The 27,973-nt window shown below is 38.5% G+C and overlaps 3 protein-coding genes across 3 annotated transcripts; 2 read left to right on the top strand and 1 right to left on the bottom strand.

Moving 5' to 3' along the window:
* The first annotated feature begins 1,621 nt into the window (after positions 1–1,621).
* LOC148834812 (CUB and zona pellucida-like domain-containing protein 1) lies at positions 1,622–7,770 on the top strand. The gene is made up of 5 exons (XM_088915778.1): positions 1,622–1,637; positions 5,123–5,298; positions 5,845–6,233; positions 6,619–6,875; positions 7,598–7,770. The coding sequence occupies exons 1-5, from the start codon at positions 1,622–1,624 to the stop codon at positions 7,768–7,770; spliced, it is 1,011 nt and encodes a 336-aa protein (XP_088771904.1).
* Positions 7,771–9,967: 2,197 nt separating this feature from the next.
* On the top strand, positions 9,968–21,996 carry LOC148834811 (scavenger receptor cysteine-rich domain-containing protein DMBT1-like). The gene is made up of 20 exons (XM_088917707.1): positions 9,968–10,040; positions 10,622–10,678; positions 10,823–10,970; positions 11,167–11,363; positions 12,705–12,722; positions 13,721–13,762; positions 14,309–14,422; positions 14,655–14,696; positions 15,268–15,408; positions 15,637–15,681; positions 16,034–16,159; positions 16,530–16,574; positions 16,975–17,097; positions 17,999–18,019; positions 18,252–18,396; positions 18,692–18,906; positions 19,537–19,712; positions 20,149–20,540; positions 21,114–21,358; positions 21,744–21,996. The coding sequence occupies exons 1-20, from the start codon at positions 9,980–9,982 to the stop codon at positions 21,788–21,790; spliced, it is 2,400 nt and encodes a 799-aa protein (XP_088773833.1). The 5' UTR covers positions 9,968–9,979; the 3' UTR covers positions 21,791–21,996.
* c5h10orf88 (chromosome 5 C10orf88 homolog) lies at positions 21,995–26,485 on the bottom strand. The gene is made up of 6 exons (XM_088917708.1): positions 25,806–26,485; positions 25,146–25,346; positions 24,959–25,031; positions 24,356–24,556; positions 23,811–24,247; positions 21,995–23,019 (listed from the first exon to the last, which is right to left on the bottom strand). Exons 1-6 carry the CDS (start codon positions 25,943–25,945, stop codon positions 22,809–22,811), a joined length of 1,263 nt encoding a protein of 420 aa, XP_088773834.1. The 5' UTR covers positions 25,946–26,485; the 3' UTR covers positions 21,995–22,808.
* Between the last annotated feature and the right edge of the window lie 1,488 nt (positions 26,486–27,973).

Genomic DNA, 27,973 nt, shown 5'->3' with positions numbered 1-27,973 from the left:
TTCCACATATACAGTAAGACTGAAAAATCAAGCTCTTCATTTCAAATCCCTGAATAACCACCAATCCTCACGGCGTATTTAACATTGTCTTAAAGAAACTCAAATAAGAAAACTACATAAATCTATTTAAGCATTTACAGTAAAAGGTGATGGTATAAGGCTTTTATCCACATGGACTCAACATGAAACTGTATCTTGTGTTTCTCTGTGTTGCAGGATCATGTCAGGGCAATTGCTGGGGCAGTGCGGGAAGCTGCTCCTGTGAGCCCTCTTGTGGTTATTATGATAACTGCTGTCCTGATTTCTGTAACTACTGTTCTTACGTCAACAACAGTAAGTATTTCATAAAACTGCACAGTACACTTCAAAAACCTGCTTTTCTGTCCCTTGATCCTGTCCTTCACCAGCTGGAGCCTGTGACTCTCCAAGCAGAGGCACTCAGCTGTCTGGGCACTGCTGGGCTTGGGTGGGCTTTAGCTGAACAGGGATCTCCTGCGAACAGAGACTCCTGAATCCTGGCAGTGCAGGCAGCTGTGCAGTGATGCCAGTGAGAGTGGATGGAGCCTTTTCTATCTGTGTGCTACACAGGACATAGTAATAAAGCCATCTTACAGACCGATGAATCTAAATGGTGTTGGTATTAAAGACTCCATTTCATGTTTTTTCATGCATTTTAGCATATTTTCTACTTTGAAGTTCTGAATTATACAAAATTTCGTGGAGGGTGCATTTATTGATAGTTCCTCAATACAATACAGTTTTATTGATAAATGAATTGAAAATATCAAATATTTTAACTGGTCAGTCCAAAATTTTTACACATACAACATTTCTTTGTTGGCATCCTTTTTCATGTTCTAATCAAGATTTAAGTCTTTCATTTCATAGTTACTTTTTTGTCTAATATGAAACACTGTTCTCTTGAATTAGGCTCTGTGCACATTGAACTGAGACCTCTTTTGAAATTCAATGTTTAATTGATGTATTTCTGTTTGTGGAGGCTCACTGGCCTGCAGAGAATGTGCACTCAAGTCTGTGTGTCTCTGTGCTCAGTTGTATTGACAGGAGACTGGTTTTCCTTTTGTTTTCCTGATTTGATTTGCGTTTTCTTCAGATTACTGTTCTGTTTCTACTACTGAAGAAGCCTTTACAAGGAACTCAACACAAACTGGAGGTACATTCATCTTTTATTTGTTGTTTTATGCTTAGATTACTGCTTAGACTTATTGCTCTTACCAGTATTCTTGCATTCCTCTGCATTGCCTTTGAATATTTTCAAAACACTTATTTTTTGCAGAAGAAATTTCTCTTCTCGCAAGTGGGTTTTGACTTATAAATTGTATAAAACATTCCGTGAGATAAATTTACTTTCTAAAACTATTCAGAACTTACTTGCGTTTCAGCTTGTATTTACTTAAATCATTTTTACTAACTATTTTTACATTATTTTATAATTTAATTTTTTAATTTTATAATCTTCAGTGTTTTCTATATACTTACTACAATATGTACTTCTATCTCCCTGTCTCCTTCTATATATAAATATAAATATATATAAATATATTAATATATTAATATTCTTTGCTTTCTAACTAATATCCAGCTTAATTTCCTTCCAGAAATGCCGATGCCCACAGGTAAGTATTCAACTTACGCATCATGACAATAGAAAGTGCACAATTTTCTAAATGGAAAGAGGTCTGCTGTTGTTGGCATTGTATTTTCATATTTGAGAACGTGACAATAGTTAAATCACAGTTTTCTAATATCCATTGTTCTTTCATGGTAGCATTGAGATTTCACATCTGCTTTGCCCTCAAATTAATATGACCTTTATTTCCTTACAAGACATGCTACTCTCACAGGTACAGTACATATTAAACATGCTCTTACAGACCTTAACAAATGTAAAATCACAGCTTTCTAAAAGTAAAGGCATCTGAGCTAGATTTCTATTATTGTTGCTGCCTTCATGTAAATATTGGCAGATCACAACAGATTTGTGTTATTTGATACACATGCTAAAACAACTCTTCATTTCAAATCTATGAAAACCCACCAGTCCTTATGATGAATTTAGAAGCTCCTTTAAGAAGCTTTTATAAGGTAACTATACCATTTTATTTATGCTTTTATAGTGAAACATGTCAGTGTAAGGCTGTTATCCACATGAATTGAATTTGAAACATAGTATCTTCTGTTGTCTGAAATTCCAAACTAAACTCACAGCGCAGGCTGCGGAAACCTCAATAGTGAGCGAGGATAAGTTCCAGAGTGGAAGTTTAAATACACAAAGTGCGTGAAGTTTCTTAGTGGGTGCTCGTGGGAATGCGACGGTGTCTGCGTGCCTGCGTACGGTTTGTGACATGTTCCTGTAAGCACATTGCTCCTGCTGAGAATTGGCAAGTGATATTGTAACATTATTCATATTGAAATAAAGTTACTCACTCTAAATGTCATTTGTACCCTACACAGTGACTGTTTTCCTTATGTAGAACAATATGAATTCAGAATTTTATTTTTCACATTTTGTAGAGTTATTACCTTTGTCAAAATCTACAGTATTGGTACTTGGTACTGTATGTTAATTCTTACATTCTTTCTTTGCAATCCTCTGCATTGCCTTAGAATGATTGCTCACCTTTCATGTAGAAGCAACTCTTCTTTTCACAAGTGGGGTTTTTACACACAGATCATATAACTAATTCCATAAAATAGATTTTCTTTGTGTAGTATTTTTTTTCAGCTCATTTTTAATTTAATCCTACAGTCTTCATCACTAGCTACACATTGTGTATTAGTATGTTGCCTTTAATGTTTTCTTTATAACTGGCTAAAAAGACAGCATTTAACTCATCACAGAATAACCATGTGCTTTCTGTCTCCCTCTAAATGTGTCAATGTATTCACATTCTTTGCACTCAAAATAATATCCACCTTAATTTCCTTGCAGCATCAACTAGTCTCCCATATAGGTTTTCAAATATTCACTTACTGGCCATGTCAATAGTTAATCCTTACTTTTTTATGAAACAAGAGGCAGACTCACTCACACTCTGGGTTTAATTTGTATTCTACGGAGTGATTGCCTTTCTAATGTGGAACAATAAGAGTGTAAAGATGTGAATAAGTAGATCTTACATTATGTGTTGGACTATTCATTATATATATACTGTATATCCTTAATATAACCTGGAACCTGAATGTGCAGTGCTTTATATAACATATATAATAACACTTCAGTCACTAACTTGGCATAGCACTTTCTACCTCAGTCTCTCCTCAGTCTTACTACAGTTTATCTTAAGAACAGTCTATTGAATCCAATACTTAATATAGAAAGGCACCTGTAAAGTACAGTAACTACAGCACCAGCATCTGGTTTTGTTTTCAAGTAAATCTGAATGTCATCAACATAACAGTGAAACCAAAGTTCATGATGTTGAATAATCAACAATAAACAATTTAATCAATATATGAGAGCGCATTTTTTTTTGCAGACTAAAACTTACTTTGACTTTTTGAGAAGCCTTGTTCCTCCCCTATTCATGCATTTTTTATCTTTCTATGAAGTTATCAATTACTTGCAAACCCCTCATCTGTTTTGTTTTGTCTTTGTCATTGACAACTTCACCTGCTTTTTAATGAAAAATGTATTAAAATGTCGAATGAGCGACATTTTTGATTGCTTTAGTTTTTATCCCTTTTCTGAGGTAGTGAACAAACTTGCTGTTAATATATGATAAATGATATCTTTCAGATCGGCCATTTGTCAGTTCTTGTGGAGGTAACCTTGAAGGACCCGCTGGTTGGTTTGCAAGCCCTAACTTTCCTGACAACTACCCTAATTACTCTGACTGCATATGGTATATCACAGTACAGGAGTATGAGACCATACTACTGGAATTCAGAGAAATACTGTAAGTGAAACCTGTTGTTCACACTGTTTCTTACAGTGCTCTACTATCCACTGCATGTAAAGGCAAACCTAAAGGAATGGTCTTAGACTATAAGATCATGAACTCTGCCTAATCAACATTGCTTTTGGAAGCACCAAACCCAAATATTAGTGTACAAACCAAATAATTCAGATAATTCAGTCAGCTCAGGGATTCCTTGCTCAAACCGATGAGTGACTCTCATGTGATCAATGCTAAATGTCATATCAAATGGGATATTAGGGGCACTGAGGCAGTGTGAGTCAATGCTGATGGACTTTTCATTCTTAAACGTCATCTTGAAATCTGTCACAACTGAATCCACCTCCAACCTAAATGCTTGGCTGCTCTGTAATTGACATTACATTTAGACTTATTAACCAGAAGGTAGGAAATATGGTGCCTGATATCCACCTGTGGGTTTCCTACCAATGGGATCTTTGGCTATGTTCAATTAACAATTTTAATTTTAATTCTCTTACAGTTACTGTATCTTTAAATAGCAGTAGAATCACCCTTCTGTCTAAGAAGCAGCTTTGCTTTTAGAGAGCACATTGATTTCCAGAGAAACAACATTGTGCCATTGCAAGGATAGCATTTTGTCAACAAGCAAATGAGAAACCAAATTTTGTTATTTGTGTTGTTATAAAGAGTATACCATATAAAAAGAGTATACCATATTACACTCCTTAGTAAATGGTACCTGACTGAGGTTGTATTCTAGTCAGCACTCTATAATAACTCAATTTCTTTGCTGTTACTCCCTAGACTTGAAATTTCAAATGGATGTGTTTATGATTCGATATCTGTGTACGACGGACCCTCTACCAGTTCCACACTCCTGGGAATAATGTGTCAGAATGGGAGTTTCACATTCCAGTCCTCTTCCAACTCTCTAACTGTGGCCTTCAAGTCTGATAATTCAGTCACAGCTCAAGGTTTCCTTGCTCAATACCAGGCTGTCTCTTCAGGTAACAAGGATAAAACACTGGAAAATGCAAATGTCAAAAGAAAATAGGAAACTTGATGATGACACTATTTTTGTTTTTTAGCTGAGCATGAAAAGTTAAAGTATGGCATCTTTTTAGATTTTGAAGAGGCTGTTCGAAGATCCAGAGCTTAATCTGTGTGTAAAAAGAACAATTACAATCTAACCATAACATGTGTCTAATCTCTACTTCCAGTGCAAGTGGAGTGCTCTGCTGGCTATATGAAGGTCATGCTAGAGACATCCTATCTTAGCCTTTTGAACTATACTGTCAATGATGTGTATGTGAATGATCCAGGCTGCCAACCAGTTGCCACAGAATCCTATGTGGTGTTTAATATTCCACTTGATGGCTGTGGGACAGATCGAAAGGTACACCTTCCTGGAGAAACGTGTTTGTTTTCTATTTTTGAGAAGATACATGAATATACTACATCTGGTTGATTAAGTACATGATGTACAGTAAAGTAAAATTAAGACAAGTGAGAAACTAGCTCTGGCTTGCAAAATAAATATACTAAAAATGGCTATGAGTATGTTTATTAGGTCCAAGCAGAAATGTACTGTATTAACACACAGTGTAAATGCTACTGTATATCCCAAGACTGGTTATACTATTTATTCTATGTGTTAATACATTTGGCAGACTGTCGACATTTATTCATTTGAACAAATCAAATTGCGTTTGTAATCATAGCTATAGATTTTGTGTGTGATTTGCAATTGTTAGTATGCAGGAACAGATTTTAAACCTGTTACATTAACAAAGCAACTTAATTTTAAAAATTCAGTAGAATTGAAAAGTAAAGTTCAGAAAAACTGGAATAAACAAGAATGTTTAGACATTCCCTACTTCCTGAATTTGGAAACTTAACACAGGCAAGCACACCCACTTCTGCTGTGTGTTTTCATCTTCAGGCTGCCAACAACAGCATCAGGTACATGAACATGGTCAGAGCAGAGCCCTTGGGCGCAGTGATCACTCGGCAGACCGAGCTGCAGCTGCGCGTGGGCTGCGAAATGCAGCGAGACACCGTGGTGCGTGTAGTGTACCTGTCCAGAGAGGAGGAGACGGCCAATGTGACCAGCTCTGGCCGCTACAATATCAGCATGGCCTTCTACCACTCCAGCGACTTCATGAGCACTGTGGAGGAGTTCCCCTACATTGTGGATCTCAACCAGGACCTCTTCATTGAAGCTCAGCTCTACAGCAGTGACTCCAACCTGGTGTTGTTCGTGGACACCTGCGTGGCTTCCCCTTCAGATTTCGACTTCTATTCCCAAACCTACACCCTGATCAAAAATGGGTATGGAGCTCCTGTGGGCCACATCCTTCACCAAAACCCTGGCTGAGCTTCGGTGACGTTGACAATCAGCAGAAAGGGTTTGATGCCCTTCTTTTTTCAGGACAGTTTTTTCAAAGGCTCTTCAGTTCTTACTGGCTGAACAGTAAATTGGCAGAAAAGGATAAAAATTGGGGTCGCCTGTACTTTGTGACAATTAAACCTGATAATGATTTTTAGAGTCATGTGAAAATTGTCTATAAATTTAAATGTAAAATTCTATTTTAACTCTCTTCTGTGACGTGCAGTATTACAAAAATCCAATAAGTATGATGTCTGCTGAGATAATATGGTCATTACATTGCAAAAGTCAAGTGTCCTCACTTGCCACATGTTTCTTTTTGTCCAGGTGTGTACGAGATGGCACATATGGTACCTACAACTCTCCCCTTGGTAGGGCACGGCTTCACTTCAGCTCCTTCAGGTTTCTGCGTACCTATCCCTCAGTCTACCTGCAGTGCAAAATTGTCGTGTGCCAGGCCCATGACTATTCCTCACGCTGTTACCAGGGGTGCCAACCCCGCAAGAGGAGGGACCTGAGCTCCTCCCATGAGAAAGTCAACGTGGTGCTGGGGCCCATCCAGCTGAGGGACCAGGCCACAGGAGGTAAACCTGCTCAGAGCATGGCTAAGGCAAGAAGACAGGGTATCGTGCTGGCTTTGTGCTGTTCGTTTCATCTTTTTATTATTCAAGTAGTAATAAAAAGTAGGTAGCTGCATCAGCACACATAGGCTGAAGGGAAAAGAAAAGAGACACAACACTGTGGCTGTGGAGCCATCTTCTGGTTTCTTTTCCTTTCAGCATGGAATAATTGTTTTCAGAAGGAATCTAAAAGAAGGCTTGATGACACAATTCAGGTCTTTTGGTTTAGTTTGTTTTCTGTTATAAAAGAAGTAGAACATTTAGAAAGGACAATGTGTCCAGGAAGTGACAATGGTTTTCTTCTAATTATCTATTATTGAACATTATATTGGAGATATACATTGTTTTTGTTAAATACTCAGTAAAGATTTACGTGTTTTTTTTCAATGTAAAATTTATATAAAAATCATTAGAGGAGGTACTACTTCCTTGTTTTTGAGATTGGATTTTCTGGAACAATTTCATTGAGACATAAAAAGTCAAATCTAACTTTCTTTTCATCTGGTATTTTTTAAAATGCTTCCTTCTCAACACTGCAATAAATTGTGTAAACAGTGTCATGCTGAGCATATGTTTTCTGACATAAGTGTTCTCACTTTTGGAGACACGTGTCTCTTCATTTAGAAAAGAAGTAAGGAAAAAATAAATGATCCCCATCATATTTCTTTTTCTACTTGTCATTTCAGAACTGCTGAGCAAGCAAGAAGCCCCCCTGGGTCAGAGCCCTTCAGGACAGATCCCGATGATGCTTTCTTTCATGCTGCTTGTGGCTACAGTCTTGGCACTGGCTGCTGTCTCTCTCAGGCTGTACAGGAATCAGCAGAAAGTATATGCTGGATATAAAATTCTCAAAAACTAATCTAAATCTAAACCTCACGTTTTTACTGTCCTGTTTTCTTATTTAATGTTCAACATGCCAGTCCACACAACATGAAAATATTGAATTACTTATTATGCTGTCATTCTTTGGTGTGGCTCAAAAACATTGGGCTGTTATCAAATGTAAAATGCATTGTCACCACATAAACACCATATAAACAAATAAATATTAATGATCATTATAAATTCTTTAATATTTGATTGCTTATTTTCGGCACATTTATGTACTGTAAATATATCAACAACCATTGACATCGCTGTGTGAAGTTAAATACTGCTGACTTTTATTGTTTTTCTTAATTTTTTTCTTTTTCATTTTGCAAAAAAAACTCAAATTTTAGCTCACACTTCCGGAATAAAGAATGTAAACATTGTATTCTCAGGAGCTACAAATGTGTTGAGATCAAATTTGATTGATAAAAATCAACATTTATAAGCTGTTGTACTTTTCTGAGCTACCAGCTCCTAATGACAAAGGACTTATTTGTCCTGTATAGCAGCAAACTAAATAATTCAGGTGTTATATTTCCATATACTGCAAAAAAATCTTTTTTTACTTTAATTTCTGTAATTTCCCTAGTCCTTGTAATGCAAATGATTCTAGAAGTGCCCTGTTCATTATCTCTCCAAAATATTGGAAAGACCCTTCAATGTCTGTCATAAAAACAGGGTTTCAATTTAAAAAGACTGAAACTGGCAGAATATTTCTAAGAATGTGAAATGTGAAGTCAGGTTATCTTCTGTAGCAGTTTTTTACCTCAAAAAGTATTTTACCTGAGTTGATGCTAAAACATGGACCATGAATAAATAATGCATGATTTTAAGGAAATGACGAAAGTGCATGGACAACGAGAGAAAGCTATAAAACATGGACTTCCGAAACCACAATGTGATTGAATAAAGACAACGATTAAGTTTAACTCTGGACTTTTCTGTGAGTTTTTATTCATTTGCCTCCTAAATCTATTCAGACCACACAGGATCTAGTAAAACCAAATCCCGAAAGCTCTCGTATAAAGACATACAATATTCTTTGCTTCTGTTCAGCCTTTTCATACAGTAAATTGGGCTTTGTCATTTGCTCTGAAGACTATTAATTTTCATAGAGCAGGCTCAGTAGCCAAAATGATCTCTTTACAGTAGAAAATTTAAGTACCTCTAGGTAGTGGTAAGTACTGTATGTACGTTTTGTAGTCTGGAACTGTGACAATATATTTACTCAAAGTCTTTATCATTATGAAACATACATAAAATAATCTGTGATGGTCCATCAATATTACCATTCAGAAAGATGAATGGGTCTTTATTATATATATTTATATCATATGATAAAATTCAATAATAGAATACAATATTATTAAATGTGAAAGACAGAAGAATCGTAAATGAGGATTGTTAGTCACTCTGAAGATAGTAAGTGCTTTGACCTTTCAGTATTCTTCAATAACGTTGGCTATGTTATTCTGCATTGATGCTCTAGATAACATTCTGTCCTGTGACTCCTTCTTTGTTTCTCTGGGCAGTTATGACTGGAAAGCTCTGTTTTAATTACATTTTAATGAAATGTACTCATTAATACAAGTACAGTTCTTATTTTCGAAATGATATATGATTGTCCAAGGACAATGTTAGGGTATTGCACCACATATTTGTAATGCAGGGTGTATTCTGCAATTCTGTTACTTTGATCTCTTTCCTAATGATCCAGATATTGCCTGCAGTGTGATGTCACTTACTGTGTGAGCTAATTAACAGTGAGAAACAACAGGTGCTGCTCCGCGTGTGAGGAAGCTATGTGAGAATGTATGCAGGTTCAGCTATGCTCACCATAACTAACCGTCATAAAACTCACATTTTTATTATAATAGAATTGCATAAAGACACATAACCCAATAAACAGTTTACAAGACTTTCAATATTTATTTTGGAGACAAATTAAATGTTTGTCCTGGAATGCCATTGAATAAGCTTTACTGCACACTGTCCATATACTGTATAACAATGAGACTATGATAACTAATGGGTTTTTTTTACAACCTGTGCATCTGTATTATTTTCCCACACATTCATATTACTTTTCAAAGCATTTTTGGCTTTATTGCAGCCATAAAACCTTTATTATTGGACAGACAGACAAGTATATAAACAGGAACAGGACAACTCCTGCAGCACGACCACGGAGGAAGACTATGGAGACCATGGTGTTACTCCTGATCTGCACTGTGCTTGCCTTCACCCCTGCACAAGCCTGTAAGGATTTTAAATTTGTTTCTTTTCTTAGAGTTACTTTAGCACCTGATGATACTGTTTAATTTACACACGTCCATTGGTTCTTAAATAGGATTATGAAAATTATATTAAAAAACTGTGAGAAAAATACTTTTTGCTAGAGCTGTGTCATATTGCTTTTGCTATTGCTGTTTCAGTAAAAGTACAAAGAAGTAAAAGTGCTTGAAGTAATTCTTTGCTCTTAAAGGGAAATCCCATTTAAAGCCAGTCTTAGCATATTGTACAATACAATTGCTACCGCTGCCTTTTTTTAACTTGCTACATTGCTATGATAAAGTTCAAAAAGAACAAAGAACAAAATCTGATGGTTTTAATTCCTATCCTAAGAACGGAACAGTATTTTGTCTGGATCATTGCCAGGCTCATTGTAAATCTAGAAATATGCCGAGCGGCATTAAACACACAATAGATGAGTATTGTAAATAGCATTTATTGTGTTTTTAATTAATCTTTTTATAAAATGGAGTCACATTCAAGTCTGCTACAAACATTTCACTGAAGGTATAGAAACATTCTCCTTCTGATCCAATTTTATTTTTCAGACACTTCCTTTCCCTGGACTACATATCCTTCATCACCCCAACTTTCCACTGAAACTGGTAAATCATAAAATTTCTCAATTTAATAAACGTCTTTGCTCATGCCAACTAGATTTCAAAAACCTCAGACTATTACTTTAAAAATGTGCCTTTTAGAGAACCAAATTTACCATATCTATTTTTCCCTTTCGATTTGCATTTTAGCTTGGCAGTGTGGTGGCTCTCTGACCCAATCAAGAGGACAGTTCACAAGCCCCAACTATCCCCAGAGCTATCCAAACAATGCACATTGCACCTGGAACATACGAGCTAGTGGTTACCGGACTATCTACCTGGAGTTCTCTTACTTTCTGTAAGCACCTTACCATGTGGTTTGCACACATATTACAGTGCTCTTTAAAATGCTGATGTTTATGAGATTATTTAGCTTGTTATAACAGTGTGTGCATGCCCAATGATTCTTCAGTTCTTTAATGTAATACTGCTGAGGGCTCTTATGCTCGGGCACTGAATTTCCAGATGTTATTATTGTTTATTTTGACTCCTAGTTTGGAAACTACCCCTGGCTGTGGATATGACAGAGTTTCAGTATACGATGGCCCTTCATCCTCCTACCCACTTCTAGGGAGAATCTGTGGGGGCCAAAAAAGAACCTACAATTCCACCCGCAATTACATGACAGTGGTTTTCGAAAGTGACTCTTCCTCTACTTACAAAGGATTTGAAGCATTCTACAGCTTTCATGGTGAGTCCAGTCTGTGCATTAAGAAATGCCTCAAATAAGTCATTGCCATGACATGTAAGGATTGCAGTGTACAGCACATGGGTCTAATCCTGCTTTGTTGGTTCACACCAGGTAGTTGTACACATCTGTCTAATGAAATAGGAATATATACAGTATGTTCCAGGAGAAGATACTTTACACATGATATGAAGTAAATTCATACTGAAGTCAGAAATAACGCTTAATGTTGTCATGTCACTACATTTTTATCCAACCATCTATTTTCTAACTGCACCCCAGGTCCGCAATTGAACCCAGGGCCCCAGTGCTGAAAGGCCACAAAGGAAAACATTGCACCTCTGTGCTGGCAACATATGAATCATTTATGATAAATTCCAATTTAAAATTAAATATCACTCTTACTCTCTGATTGTGCCACAATGAGGTCGGGGAATTAAGTCACAGTCTCAATAGTACATTTACCCCTTGTAGTACTGGAGTATTGAATTGCATCAGGACCTTGTAAACGTAGTCAGGACTTGAATCAAATCTTTGAGGATGACATTGCACGACCTCATTTGATCCTGCTAAAGCTCTGCTAAGGTGTGGTGTGGTGTGGTGATAATCAGCCATTATCAGCAAAATCCCCCAAATGTGCATTAGGATATACATTTTGCTTAATCAGTGAGAAGAGAAATGTGAGCACATTGAACTCAATCATTAATTTCTTTAGAAAAAAAATGAAAAAGCATGAATTCTGAAGCTGCATATCCTAGGAAGTTTAGGGAGTGCTACTGTTTCACTGAGCTCTTTGGAGGTTCAGTGTAATTCATTTGTTACTGCATTCTGTTGTATAACTCTATTAAAACTCATGTGAGCTTTTCACTGTAGCTTCAACACTACAACTTTTGGTACATTAAGATTTGACCAAAGTATTGAAATGGTTTGTAGGAGAGGTTTTGCTATGGTTATTGCCTGATTCATGTGTTATAAACACAATGCATTGTTGAAAATTGATGATGCTCAATGATTATGATTTTTAGCAAAGTGAGTAAGCCTGGTATATTAATTATGTCAAATAAATATTTATTTACATGAAAGACACATGTTGGAGGAACTGGGTTCTACAAAGGCACATTAAAAATAAAATGTGTTTAAACTTTGAATCAATTATCTGTGAGTTCACCACTTCAGTTTTTCATTATTTTTTGTAGCAAGTTGTTAAAAAACAAATGCTTTATCACTGAGATGTAAAATATCACAATTAATATCAATTTAAATTAATGTTACAATGCAGCTCAATCTCAACATATTAAGTAATAATGTAAAATGTTAATGCTATCTTCTCATTTGTTTTTTCAGATGTTGATTCATTCCCAGGTACTGTGATTTTATGCAAAATACCTCCTTCACCTTTCTTTTACTGTCAGACACAGTATCGTCAAAACTACTGAAGCCTATTAACACCAAGGATTAAAATAATAATTGCATTTAAATGAGAAAACATGCATTTAAACAAGACAACATTGCGCTTAAACACAATTATCACTTTGTAGATAATATTGCTTAATATATTAAAATATTGTAATATATATGCAATAATATTATCTAATACAAAGCAACATTGTCCTTAATAACAGAAAAATATTGTTACACTCCTCTTTGTGCAAATGAATTAAGGAACACGAATACTGTCTTTTGAAGTAAACATCCTGTAACTGAGTATCATTTTCACAAAAACAACAATGACACGGTTTTACAAACGTATATTATTCTTCATGTGAAACTGCAGAAACATGTAGAAAGGTTGTTGTCTAATCTTTCAACATTGAACCAAATACATTTACTGTAACTTTAAAAAAAGACTTATACCTGTACCTACTGTTTGTTTACTGGTACTGTTACTTTTGGTCAGTTGTTGAATATTTAAGCACAAAACCCCTGAAAGCATTCAGCCTATGCTTACATCAAATACCTTTAGATTTAGAATTACAGCAAATGGCAGGACATGTGGCCATTGAAACAGTACATCTGTGTCAATTTGCACAGACATGAATGTAAAGACATATGGGAATGCACAACAAAACCAGAAACAATTCCAGGACAGCACGCAAGCCAGAGCCATCATCTAATTTAAACACAATATTATCTTGTTTAAACGCAATAAAAAATTCCAGGTTTTCATACAAAACCTTTTCCTCTTTGGACTTTTCATATTGCTTTCAACTCTAAATTCACCTTACAGCATTACAGCCTATTCCACAACTCTTCATTATTTTATGTTTTGATGATTTTGCAAACTTTATTTACCAGTATTTGTGGAGCATTGTAGTTGTAGCTGTACTTTTATTTTAGACACCTTTCTTATCGTTCTCCAGGTTATTCTACTGCAGAGACTCAAACTACAGCTTGGTATCCAGGTACTGTGATATCTTAAGTAGTCCACATGTGCTTGAGACTAAGGGATTCCTCAGTTCTGGAAGCTGTATTTTCATTTGCATTGATACAGGGGTTGGTAACTTCAGTAGTACTGATCTGTTACCATGTACACCAGAAGCAGCACAGGGTGAGGAGATTCTATGTGCTTCCCAATGAGCATTGAAGTCAATCCAGGATAAAGTGAAGAGTGATGATAGTTTTGGGCTATGGGTACTGTGGGAGCAGGGCTGCACCTGCATTATACAACGACCCCAAGCAATATGGGATACCCCTCTCAATGAGACCTGAAGTCAGCAACTTGTGTGGCCGAGAACGAAGCCCCAGAACTCCTCGACAAGAGCTTCCAGCTAGTGCTGACAGCTGTCCTGACATTCAGACCTTTCTTTGTGAGAAGTTGTATCTGCTGCTTAACACTAATACCGTGACAGATGATAGATTTACTGTGGAGAGCTCTTCAGAATATGACAGAGACTGTGACATGATAATTGCAGGTACAAGAGCATTTTCTCTTTGCTGTTTTTGTGCAGATCTCACAACAAGCAGTAGTGGATCCTGCAGACACAATTGTGGATACCATCTTGGTAGCTGCTCCTGCTATTCCTCCTGCAAATACTATGGTGACTGCTGCCATGACTACTATGGTAAGGCTTAAGGCTTCAGAGGAAAACAGACACTCTACATCTGCTTTGGATCACATTTTAGAATGGAAAAACGCATTGCAATATCTACATTCACTTCCAAATAATGTATGTCAGAAAACAGTTTCCGAAGTCAAAACAGGGGTTGAATTCAGTTTCTCATGAATTGGCTGCTCATGCAGATTAGCTGTTTAAGTGTTCTGCTGGTGGTGACAGTTTTTCTTCTTTCCTGCAGATTACTGCTACGCTACGACTCCTGGTTCGGTCATCACAGCAGGTACTTGACTTGACACTAACTTGTGAAGTTTTAAGCGCTGGTCTTGTGGTTAATTTGCATACGCAATACACATATGCCCCCAACAGGTTGTTTCTGAGAGCTCAAAAGGCTTCAATTTCAGGTGCTGTTGCTGAGCCACAGAGAGATTCCCTACTCAACAACATCTCTTTCAGACAGATCCCTAACTGCCACTAGCACAGCAGCATGGAGTAGTGGTTGGGGGCTCTATACTTTTTCCTGGGGTTTTGTGGGTTTAAATCCTAGGTAGAACGCTGCTGTCATACTTTTGTGCAAAGTGTTTCACTCATATTGCTCCAATAAAGCACTGCTGAACATATGGTCGCTTTCCAAGTCATTGTTGTAACTGAGAATTTATTCTCAAATTACGTATCTGTTTAAAGGACTAAAAAAACACAGTTATACACAATAGCCCTTAATATTTTTTTATCTATACATTAGAGATTGAATAAATAGTATGTTTTAAACATATATGCTAAAGACTCGTACAATATACAGATTCTAGCATCAACCATAGGTTAAGAAATAATCAAAACAACTCTCTTTTCATTAGATGCTGACACGACAACAGACAGTGGATCCTGCAGGTACAATTGTGGTTACGACTTCGGAAGCTGCTCCTGTTCTTCCTCCTGCAGTTACTATGGCAACTGCTGCCCTGACTTCTGTGGGTACTGCTCCAGCTGGGACTATGGTAAGGCTCCAGGGAGGTCCACTGGGTCACTTCATAATGAGGGAGGATTCTAGGGCACTGTAGTCCACCTGTCGAAGTCTATTTACATGTACTGTACTTTCATTTAAAGGTTTTATTACTTACAGTTCTTATTTACTGTGAGGCAGTGCTGTATAATTACAAATAATTATAAATTGTATTGTATAAGTAAATTGCATAAATGCAATAATTATCCTTTTTCTCCCGTAGGTTACTGCTATGGAACTCCTACTCCTCAATGGGATACTACAACAGGTACTTGGCATTTTCTGAACTTCACAGAGTTAAGAATTCTGCACTTGCTAAAATAAGTTATGATATATTCTTTTCTAGGGTAAATTAAACACTAGAAATCTAATTCAAATTTCTTCCAATTCAAGTTTCTTAAATTAAGTGAACATTTTGATTTCACCACATTTACAAATTAAAAATATATTGGTCCTTTTCTTTGTGAGTAGGTGTAAATAGTGGAATATATAGCAACATAACAAACAAAATATATTTTTGTCTTGATACATGAGATTATCATGTTTAATACTGTGGCAAACAGTTGTCTGTCTCTGTGATACTTGTAGCCTCTTGATAAAGTGCTACTAATTGTTTCCAGCTTCCAGTGGCTCATGCAGGAACAACTGTTATGGCTATAGTGGAAATTGCTCCTGTTCCTCCTCTTGCTCGAACCATGGCAACTGCTGCAATGATTTCTGTGACTACTGCCCATATGTGAATCACGGTAAGTAATTCTGCTGCTGTCAATCAAGAAACAGTCATCTGTCAAAGATAGGTTTTGCAGAAAGTTCCTGATCAGCAATTACTACTAGTTTTATACTGAGTTTTAGATCTTTTCTGGATTTAGTTTTTCTCAATTTATATCCCAGCACGTAGTAATATAATACACACAAGGTAGCTCATTATCATTCTTAAAATGAAAGTAAATAAGGTGAAATTGACCTTCATGTTAATTAATTGATTTTGGCAAAGAAATAGTGTTCATTTTTGGTTCCAGAGGTGCTTAGCTCAGATGTGAACTGAATTGAACCAAAATGTGTTCAAACCAGATGTACTGGAACATGTTAAATAATGTGTGTTTTGTGCTCTTTCAGTTTTCTGCTACCCCATCACCACACCAGCTTCGACACCAAGTACAGGTATTCTCTCCTTGCTGTACAAGAGGAAGTGATATCAGCATAATACTTTATTTGTTTGCTTAGCTCAGGAGGTGTATTAACAGGGTTCACCAAAGAAAGTCATTGTTTTCTCTAAGACCTATAAATTACTTATTTTCACAGCATTTGTGTTGACTTTTTTCTCTAAATTTTAATCCCATGAATGACAGTTAAAGGTTCAAAACTACTAAAATTGTACTGTGGCAAGGAACCAGTGAAAGTCAAACAGCAGTTTTTAAAGAAAGATGTTAAGAATATGGTTATTTTTACATCACAGAAAGCAGTCCTGCAGTGTTACTATTAATGTATGGAAAGTGAAGACATTTCATATTGCTACTTTATTGGGGGTACTTTGATTTTTTTTTTAATCCACTACTTTCAGTTTGGGGATCATGCAATGGAAATTGCTATGGCCATTCTGGAAACTGCTCCTGTTCCTCCAACTGCAGTTACCATGGAAACTGCTGCAATGACTTCTGTGATTACTGCTTCAACGTGGACAGCAGTAAGTAGCAGAGCAATAATTAAACCTTTGATCATCACTTGCTAATAGATATCACAGTTTGCTTATTACAATGATCACTATATAACAAATTATAAAGGTTGACAATAGATTATATTTTAGCTATAATAATAATAAGAAGAAGAATGCTTTTTATAGTGGCTTTCAAAGCACTTTACAGAACAAAAATAAATAAACAGCGAAGGGAGAAAGTAGGGGTTCGGAATGTGGCAGGAAAGCAAAGGATCAGACAAAGGAGCAGTGAAATGTAAACACTTCTAAAAAAGAAGGTTTTGAGTCTTGATTTGAAAGAGTGTAGTTTAGTCTCTGATATGTATATGGATGGAATTCCAGAACTCTGGAGCTTAGCAGGAGAAGGCCCTGTCACCCATAGAGGGTAGATGGGCGTGGAGGACAGACAGGAGACCAGAATTAAAAGAGCACAGGTTGCGAGGTGAGGAGTAGGATGATACCTCATAGGTATAGATAGATGAAACCTGATAGGAAACCAATGCAGGATCTCCAGGATAGGAGGAATGTGATCACTTGCACTAGACCTGGTCAGAGTTCTGGCTGCCAAATTCTGGACATACCCTTCATAATTTTGTTCAATGTGGATTTAGATGCTCCAACAAGTAGGCCATTACAGTAATCAATATGAGAGAAAATCTAATGTTCATTCTTTTTTGAGTGTGTCAACTATTTAAAAACTGTCCTTAAAAATGTTTTTCTTTGAATGCTAAAGACTGAAATGCAATGTTTTATTTATGTATAAACATATTTGTTTATATAAATATTACAGATTGTGGTGTCACAATCCTAAATATTAATACTAAGACCAACATTTTAAACACCTTGTCTTTCTCATCAGGGACTGATTTCATTTTCTTTTCCCCTTTTTTAGGCTACTGTTTCAACCGCCCAGGTGATTGTACTCCCAGCATATTATCTTGGTGCAACCAAGCCCTAGCTCTCACTATCACCGGAGATAGTAAAAGCAGCTTTACTACCAGAAGAACAATTATTGGTCACATAAATCTGCTTTTCCATCCTTCTGCTAAAGTGTGATATGTGCTGTTGTCTTTTGATACGTGTTTAACCTGTCCTAACTATTTTAAAAAAGAGTAATATGATAAATGGAAAACTTATATTTCTAGGTTACTGTGGGGGTAACCTTGGTGGCTCCTCTGGTTCATTCTCAAGCCCCAATTACCCCAATAATTACAACAATGGAGCTAACTGCATATGGCACATCACAATTCCCAACGGACAGAAAGTCTTTTTGACGTTCACTGACTTTGAGTAAGTGTGAGATCCTTCAGCATTTTCTAAACATTGACAATCTAAAACATGTAGGCAATTTGAATATTTTGGGGGTAGATGTGTGTTAAAAAAGTATTAATCAACTGTGTATTTTCCTCAAATGCGTCTTCTGGTAGGAAGGTCTAGATGTTGCATACAAAATCAACAAAAATATAGCATCTCATTTACAAGGACCTCATCCATTTTAACTTTTGTATGCATGTTCACTTTACCTCTCTTATGATTCTTGTCCTTTTCAACTGAAGACAGCATTAAATATTTGTTTTCTCTTTAGACTCGAGTCATGTGGCAGCTGTGGCTGCGACTCTGTCTCTATATATGATGGACGCACAACATCTTCTTCTCTGATTGCGAAGATCTGTCAGAACACGACGTCAGACTCGTACCACTCAACCTCCAACTACATGACTGTGGTCTTCAGAACAGATGGCTCTGTTGTCAGAAGAGGCTTTCGGGCTATTTACAGCAGCACTGTGCCAGTAAACGGAGGTGAAACACCAAACTCAAAGCATTTAGAAAATAAATTTTCGTAAATAATTCTCCTGCTGTAAAACCACTGTTCCAATTTCTTTTAGAAACATTATATACTCTACATGCCCCAGTTTAAGGGATTGAGTATTGCTTTGCATTGTCCCCTCATTCCTCATTAAGACCTCAGTGAGCACTGTGAGGAACAGTACAGTGCAGTAGTAGTTAAAACTGCTACCTTCCATCTTCAAGGTCTCAGGCTTTATTCCAGCCTTTGTTCAGCACTTGTCTGTAAAGTTTTTCTCCCTGCATTCATATTATATCTATTGCTGGATCCTCTGGTTTCCTCCCAGAGACACAGAAGTTATGTTTATTTGACTACTGTAAAATGTCCCTCAAGCTCTGATCCCTGGTTCACCCAATTCACATCTCATTAGCTGTCTGTGGGTTGAGTTGCACAGCTCTGGTTCTGGGACTAAAGGGATAGAGCAATGTTGAATGATAACTGAACAAGTTCAATAGAACTGAAGTATCTGAAATGGCTGTTAGAGTATGCAGCTGATCCCAAATGTTCAAATATCACTGAGTTTCAGGACTGACAAGAAAACAGGTTCTGTAATAACTTCTCTAATATCTCTTGTCTTTGTTAAGCTCGAGTGGAGTGCTCTTCAGATGCCATGCGAGTGATCATCCAGAACTCCTACCTGGACTCCATGGGACTTACTGGCAATGATTTATACCTCAATGACCAATACTGTCGACCTGTGTTCTCTTCTTCCCACGTAACATTTAATGTTCCACTAAACAGCTGTGGGACAGTTCGAGAGGTAAACCTTTCTTTAAATTGAGTCAGTTTTTTATTGTTTTTTTCTTCATCCAAACACCTGCTTCAAAAAAGTAACTAACACAATACTGAAGTCAACAGAAAGCAGCTGAGAAGCGCCAGAGCCATTCCTTCAGAACTCCGGTGGAGAGCGACTGCTTTATTGAGCAGGCAAATTAAAATATAGAACACGAATGTAGAATTAATTCCCACAGTTCAAAACAGAGGACACAACTGTGGGATTTTCATGCTGTCCAGTGGTGGAACTTCATTCAAAACTAATCCTCAATTACTGTGCCTAACTGACCCAGCTGCATGAGCTGAGGGTCAGGGCTGTGCTACCTACAGTACCTGTGGGTTAGATCTTCAGAAGGAGGCAGGCCAGGTTTCCATCACTCACACATCTTTTAATGTTTCCCTCCACTTCCTCCACGGCACAGGACAACCGCGGGCGCATCACGTACATCAACGATGTGAGGGCTTTCGTCTCCAGCTCAGGAGAGATCACACGCCAGTCCCACATGCAGCTCCGCGTGGGCTGCCAGATGCAGCAGGACACCATGGTGCAGATCATGTACGTGGCAAGGGAGCGCGTGACTGGCAACATCACCGGCTCAGGGAACTACAACGTCAAAATGGCCTTCTACACATCCAGCAACTTCTACTACCCAGTGACTATGTCTCCCTATGTGGTGGATCTTAACCAGTTCCTCTACGTGCAAGCGCAGCTCCAGAGCAGCGACAGTAACCTGGTGATCTTCCTGGACACATGCGTGGCCTCCCCGTCTCCCACTGACTTTGTAACACGAACCTACGATCTGATTCGTGATGGGTAAGACAATTCAAACTAGGCGGAGCTGTAAGAATTCGCATAATGTTTTCAGAAGAATACAATCCTCAGTTTTTTGCATATATTTGCAATTAATTCAAAACAAAGTCAGGAGTTCAAAATGCATTTATTATATATTAAAGACACCATACTGCATTCATCAGCCTCAAAGAATTAATTATCTAAAGTTTTGTGATAAAGACCTTGTGTCACCAGTGGACAATTAAGCTTGGAGAACTCTTCTTGCAGTGTTTTCTCTAAAATTTATTTAATGTTTTTAGGCCATCAGCAACTATTTTGGGGGATAATTAGCCATATAAATTTTACAACAAAACAAACTCTAAAAACAGGCTTTCAAAGTGCCATACATCTTTAATTTTCATTGCTTTCTTGTTAAAAAATGCTGTCCATGTTTTTGTTTTGCTAAATTAAAAACGTTACAATAACATTTACACAAATACATCTTGAATTAAGCTTCTGAACTCACTTTAGAAGTGCCTGTGTTGTGAAACCAGGGCACAAGTACCTGCATACATGTTGTGCATTTTCTCACGCACAGTGTTGTCTGTCTTGCAGCTGCAGGAAGGACAGCTCCTTTTACAGTTATGTCAGTGGTACCAGGACAGTGGCGCAGTTCAGATTCAGTGCCTTCAAGTTCATACGCTCCCATCCCTCAGTGTACCTGCAGTGCAGGATTGCAGTGTGCAACGCCTATGACAACTATTCACGCTGTAAACAAGGGTGCCAACCCCGCAAGAGGAGGGACCTGAGCTCCTCCCATGAGAAGGCCACCGTGGTGCTGGGGCCCATCCAGCTAAGGGGTAAGATCAGGACAAGTTCCCATTGTCTGGGTCTTCATTCATACCACAGTGGAAAGAACTCAATTTTTCTGCTAAAAAAACTTACATATAGACTGAGCTGCCAATCTAAAAGTTTCATGAGGAAGTTCAAAATGGTTTCTTTTCATTTTGCAACATTAAGAAATTGCATTTTCTTATTCCAAAAGTGTTTTCCATGCACTGTGGCAGAAAATGGTTTTAGACTACAGACTTGTTAGAACTGTAAACCACAATGTCAAGGAATACATTGTACCAAGTTCATCACTCTTCTGTCATTTTGACTACCCTGTATCTTTTTCAGTGGAGAATAGCTTTTTACTTAAGTATTCCCGCTCAGTGTTAAACTCAGTCTTTTCCTGTTTTTCAGATCCTACAAAGCCAGACAAGGAAACCCTGGTCCGAGCCACAGTGTAACAAGTCACTGCCCAGCTTGATGCAGCCTTACTTACTATATCGGAGCTAATCTTCTCTCTTTCTCTTGACCACTGATTCAAGATCTAGTCTTTCACCTTAATGCTTTTTAGGAGATTAATTAATTTCTAACTGTTTAGCACAGAAAATACTTTTTTCCACCCTGTAATTCTATTAACCCAATAAAAAAAAAACACCGGCAAAACATTTCTTTTTTCGTCTCTGTGGTTGCATACAAGACTCCGTGGTGCAGATGTGAGCTTATAAAGCTGTAATAAACTGTAAAATAACTGGAATCTTTGCAGTACATGGATTTCAGGTCATATGAGAAACATCTGATTTAAAACTGGGCAGAAAAAGCCAAGTTTATGAGATTCCCCACTTATTTTTAGTTAAACAGGAGAGCTTCAGTCCAAAACAGTTTAAGTTCTTGGTGGTCCAGAGAAGCCCTTTAATTTGTTCTCTCTGGTGGGTGAAGAATCAGACCAACCCATGGAATTCTGTGACAAGACTTGCATGTAAAATACTGCCTAGCACGATTGAACTAATTTATTCTTCATGATTTTTGACTGTGACATCTCCCTTTTCAGACATAATTCCAAAACTTTAATTTTCAGATGTAATGACAGCCAATCTTAGCGCTAACAAGATCCTTGGGTTAAAAAAAAATAAAACTAAAAACATAGCACATAAAAGTTAAAAGCCCTTTTCTGTTAACATGGACATGTGTAGTATTTATTAAAAGATCATCACAGGCATCTATACTGCTGTTCTTTGCTGCGATTTTTGGTATGTCACTTTTTTTCCATTGTGTCTTCCCTTCTGAAAAATACCTTAAGAGCAGAAGCACCAATAAAAAAAAAATGAGGATAAAAGAAACACTTTGGGACACCGGTTCTCTTCAGTGCCATCAAAGGATTAGGACGCATCTGCTACCAGTACATTTTTCAGTCACCTAAAAAGGATTTAGGATTGAAGCTTTTCACAAAGTAATAGCATTCGTGCCAGAGGTACACTCTACTCATATGTCTCCATTGAGCAGCACTGTTCTGCAGCTGCAGTGGGATTTGCCCGTCTGGACACTGTGGGGCAGCGCCGACAACACCCTGCTCTCCAGACTGTGCTGCAGGGCACTGAGGCGTTGGTCAATGTGCTCCATCAGCCTCCTCTCCATCTCCTCCAGCCGTTTCTGTAAAGCCTGTTCCACGGCGCAACAGCAGGAGTGATCCTGCCTGAGAAACATGCAAAGGAAACACAGACAACATTAATCTTGACTGTCGCAGATTCAGGGAGCAGTCAGCTAACACAAGGAAAGCATTTATATGTTTTTCAGTCCCCCCAACCCCCACTGCCAACAAAAATGAAAAATATATCTATGAGCATCTATGTGTGTTTCGCTCCCATGTGCATGAAATAAAACTTTTTTACTTCTGAGACAGACTCCTGACTGTCTTTTAAGGGGAAACAGGGACAAATTTCTCCAACAGCACCACATTTGCCAACAGAACAATGGGTTGCAAATGAACACCTCGCAAAAATTAAGCATTATGTCATGGCTGAAAGGAACAGACGCCAAGAGTACCGACACCAGCTCAGATAGATCACTCACACTGTTGAGAAATAGGAGGATTATACATCGGCCACCGACACTAGCTCCACTGCTGAACCTGACACAGACTGCACTGCTAGTGTTAGCAAGCGTCGGAAAACGGCTACAAGGCGGTACGATCCAAATTATCTAAGTGCTAAGCGCTATTTTTATTATATGTATGTGTGTGTGCGCGCACTCATGTTGGTCACTGAGGTTTTCTGGGGTTCCTATGAGAAGATGACTTGTAGGTGGCACTTGGATGCTTTGGTTTGATCAGGGGTGGTACTTGGTCCAAAAAGTTTGAGAACCACTGCTCTAATACATTACAATGGAAATGTTTGACATCTTGAAGAAATCATGTAAATGATTATAGGCTAAACACATCATTAAATAGATCCTGTAACAATGTACTCATATTAACTTCATACTCACTGGAGCTCTGAGGCTGGCTTGTTCACAGGTATGCTGTCCTCAATGCGCAGCTGTGTTACCTGACCACACACACTCTGTAGGACAGGTAGCAATTCAGGGCTAAAGCTACACTGCTTCCTCCTGGCCTGACCGTTCAGAAAGGATGATATCACATCTGTATATATGTGTTCAGAAGAATTAGTATTCACTGTTGGAAGCTGCTGTTCTCCAGTGGCTGACGTCTTATCTATGCAGGTACTATTCACAATGCTAGGAGCATCAGCGCTTTCTGACTTGCTCTCTTGGGCAGGCAGTGGATCCGTGCACTGGATGTCCCTGGAGATGTGCAAGTCTGTGTGTGCTGTTGATCGGGACTCTGAGCCTCCTTTCACCAGAGCTCCCAGTGGTCCACTGCCCAACAGAAGAGGCAGAAATCCCCCCAGGGCATCAGGTTTATTCTGGAAAAATGAAAGGTGTCGTATTAGTCTTCATGTAATGCAAGCCATCATAAAACATTCTGCTGAGCTCCTCACACTTGCAAACAGCCCTGTGTTTATATCCTCTACCTCCTGCTGAAACTGCACCATGTCCATGAGGTTCTGCGCTCCAGGAGAGAGGGTGGTACCCATGGACTCCATCATGGCCCGCACACGCTGCAGGTCAATGCTGCTCCCCACACAAGGGGGGCTCCCCAGTTTCCCGGCAGGCTTCACTCCCACTACGATCCTACTGATTCCCACTTTCTTTCTGCCACCAAGGGACAGCAGCTGAACAAAGAGAAACACACCAGTTAAAAACACTTCAGTTTTATCATCCCATAAAAGAGCCAACAAAAAAAACAGCAATGAAGTGTATTTGGGGGGATGTTGATGTAGACAACAAAACACAGAAAGCGGTTTTGTGTTGAGACTGATGACATGGTTTAGTCGGTACGAACTTTACTAAACACTAATACACAGATAGTTTAGGTCATTGCAATCTCAGTAAACACAACCACAGGTGACGCTTATCTACGTCCTAAAACCCTGATGGATACAGATTCACCATACAGAAACAATAAAGAAGTAATATATCCTCAATGGCCATGCTGCTAAATCATTTTTTGTTTCCTGCTCCTCCTGTTTACAGATAACTTCCGACAACATTAGAGACACAACGTAGGAACTTACCTTCACTTCACAAGATTTAGAAGGACTGTCTAATTTTAGTTGCTTCCGATACAAGGAAATGCTGTCACTAACACTGAAAAGACAAGAAAAAGAACCCCGAATGTTTCTTCTGATCAGCTGCATTTCAACCGTTATCAGCGATCACATTAGTGAGAGCGGTTATCAAAACAGAAAAGCAATGGCGCACCCGTTGATTTGCAGGCTGCTAACTCGTTCGCCTCGGCAGGTACCGCAGTACTCGGACCCACAATACACTTCCATGGTCCGCGCCTCACTCACGACCTGCAGCCAGGCTATGTCAGAGCAAGAGCCGGGGGCGCACTGCAGTCGCAGCTCGCAGGGGAGCAGTCCGTCCTCGGGGTCCTGCTGTAGGAACACAGGAACGGTCCTGCACAGAAAGACGAGCACAAACCAACACTGCGCTCAGGTACACTGATGAAAAGCAGCAAATGTGCACAGTGTGACCATAAAAAACTCCCGCGACAACGAGAAGAGTTGTGAACATATCCGATTTCCTGGCAATATTAACTGATTCTAATTTCATGATGGTAACATCTGACTTTCGCATTTAAAAAGTATGAACTCAGCGAACGTTGTCTATTAGGTCTGCGCTAAAATGTGGAGAACCTCCTCTGTTGGCAGTTGCTGGTCAGTACAATGAAACGAATACTTCTCTCTCATAAACGATGGGGGTGATAATCTAATTTTTACACAAAAGCAAAAGATAACATCGGAACTAAAAGAATAATTACAAAATGTAAACGTTTATTTCTCTCGGTTACACTTTACAGTAAAAGCCTATGATATTGAATGACGGCCAAATGCTTAGAAATAAGAAATTACTTACTCGCCGTCTTCGGGGTAATCCCCAGGGTTGTTCCCGGTTTGGAGAGACAAGATGTCTTCATGAGAAGCCGAAGAGAAAACCCAGGACGAGTGCGCCGTGACCAGTCCATCTTTACTGCCGATCACACACTGGCTGGCCATCCTTGGTTAAAGTACTAGATCTGTAACCAGACACCGTCCCTACTCCAGTCCGTGACTCCCAGCATGCATGGTTCAGACAGACCGAAAGCTAATAATACTTTGGAAAATCGAAATAAAAGCACGAACGATTTTAACCCCGATTATAAAATGTTACTTTAAAAAGCAAGAATCCCCTTCCTTGGCAGCGGTGTTCAACATGCTTTCCTGCTATTTTGGTGCCGATATCCGTGCCTTGTCTCACACAGAAACCTAAACGTTATTTACCTTCCACTTTACTCAGCATCGCCGACAACCGAAGCAAAATAATGAAACTACCCAGCGATTAGTAAATTATTAAAATCTCAGTCAGTGATTAAACCGGGGTATTGTAATTATCTCACCGTTAAATATCTCACACCGATTAATTCTTCTATCACTAAAGACATTTTTGAAGTTCATTTTAGCATAATAAGGTACATCTTTGCATATCATCACAGAAAGAGACCATGCGAAGTTAAACCAGAAGAAAACAGCTCACTTAACAGATTTACTAAAATCATCAGAGCAGCGACGCCTCTCCAAAAAGACCCAAATCTATAGGGTGTCCATAGCGCGCCTGGAAAAAAATACAGCCTGGTCGGTGCCAGTTTTTCCCTTTTCAGTCTTAGCAGCTCAACAATATATGTCGGTAAATATTAAACTTTGTGACGTGACAGGATGTTTGCACTTCTGTGTGCTCCTTGCACTTCTGTAAGCCAGGTCAATTGAAAAAGGGGAAAAAACAGTAAAGTTGTACAAATTGGCCAACCAGTAAAACATTTAGATTATTCTTTATTGCCACACAACAATAGTTGGTGGAATTTTCTATCGGTACAGCAAGAACACAGATGAGACATACATACTGTACAATATATACAGTACAAATTTAAATAGGACAGAAGATGGACAAATATTATTGCATACATGTAGCCAGCCATATCAGCCTGCAACTCACAACTGGAAACCCACTGGTTAAGCAGGTGTGAGCCTGGCCAGTACCTGGATGGGAGACCTCCTGGGAAAAACTAAGGTTGCTGCTGGAAGAGATGTTAGTGGGGCCAGCAGGGGGTGCTCACCCTGTGGTCCATGTGGGTCCTAATGCCCCAGTATAGTGATGGGGACACTATACCGTAAACAGGTGCTGTCCTTCAGATGAGATGTAAAGCTGAGGTCCTGACTCTCTGTGGTCATTAAAAATCCCAGGTTGTTTCAAATTTCCCATTGGCCCTTATCAATCATGGCCTCCTAATAATCCCCATCTAATAATTGGCTTCATAATTGGCCCCACTGATAGTGATAGCCTCACTGATAGCTGATGTGTGGTGAGCATTCTGGCGCACTATGGCTGCCGTCGCATCATCCAGGTGGGGCTGCACATTGGTGGTGGAGGGGAGTCCCCATTACCTGTAAAGCTCTTTGAGTGGAGCTATATAAGTGTAAGCAATTATTATTATTATAATTATATAAACATTATAATAATTATATAAACATAATTATAATAATTATATAAACATCTTTCCATGTAGCTGCATAAATTGTACAATGGAATTCAGAGTTCAATGTGAATTCAGAGTTCGTATGGCAGTGAGTGGGAAAGAAGCTGACCAGACTTGAATAGAGGTTGTCAGAACACTTTGGATTATGGCTGTGTTGAATTGAAGGAGGAGTTGGCGGTTCACTCTGTGTTTTTTGAGTTGCCTAAGAAAAAACATCCTCTACTGTGCTTTCTTGACTATGTGGTCAGTGTTGGTAATCAATTTAAGATCACTGTTTATATATGTACCCAGAAATTTATAGGAGTTTGTGTTCTCTATAGGAAGATCATTAATGAAGATTAGACGTTTTGTGTTCTGGATGCGTCGGAAGTCAACAATGTATTTCCCTGGTTTTAGAAGCGCCGAGTAGAAGGTCATTGTCCAAACACCAGGCTGTTCCCAAGTCGATCTGCTTTCGATAACAAGTCTCATCATTATTTGAGATGAGGCCAAGTGAAACTACAGCTCATTTGGT

Source organism: Atractosteus spatula, chromosome 5 (genome assembly GCF_055471065.1).
Source record: "Atractosteus spatula isolate fAtrSpa1 chromosome 5, fAtrSpa1.hap1, whole genome shotgun sequence".
NCBI lineage: Eukaryota > Metazoa > Chordata > Actinopteri > Semionotiformes > Lepisosteidae > Atractosteus > Atractosteus spatula.
Note: the sequence above shows the minus strand (reverse complement) of the source record. Positions and strands in the feature narration are given on the sequence as shown.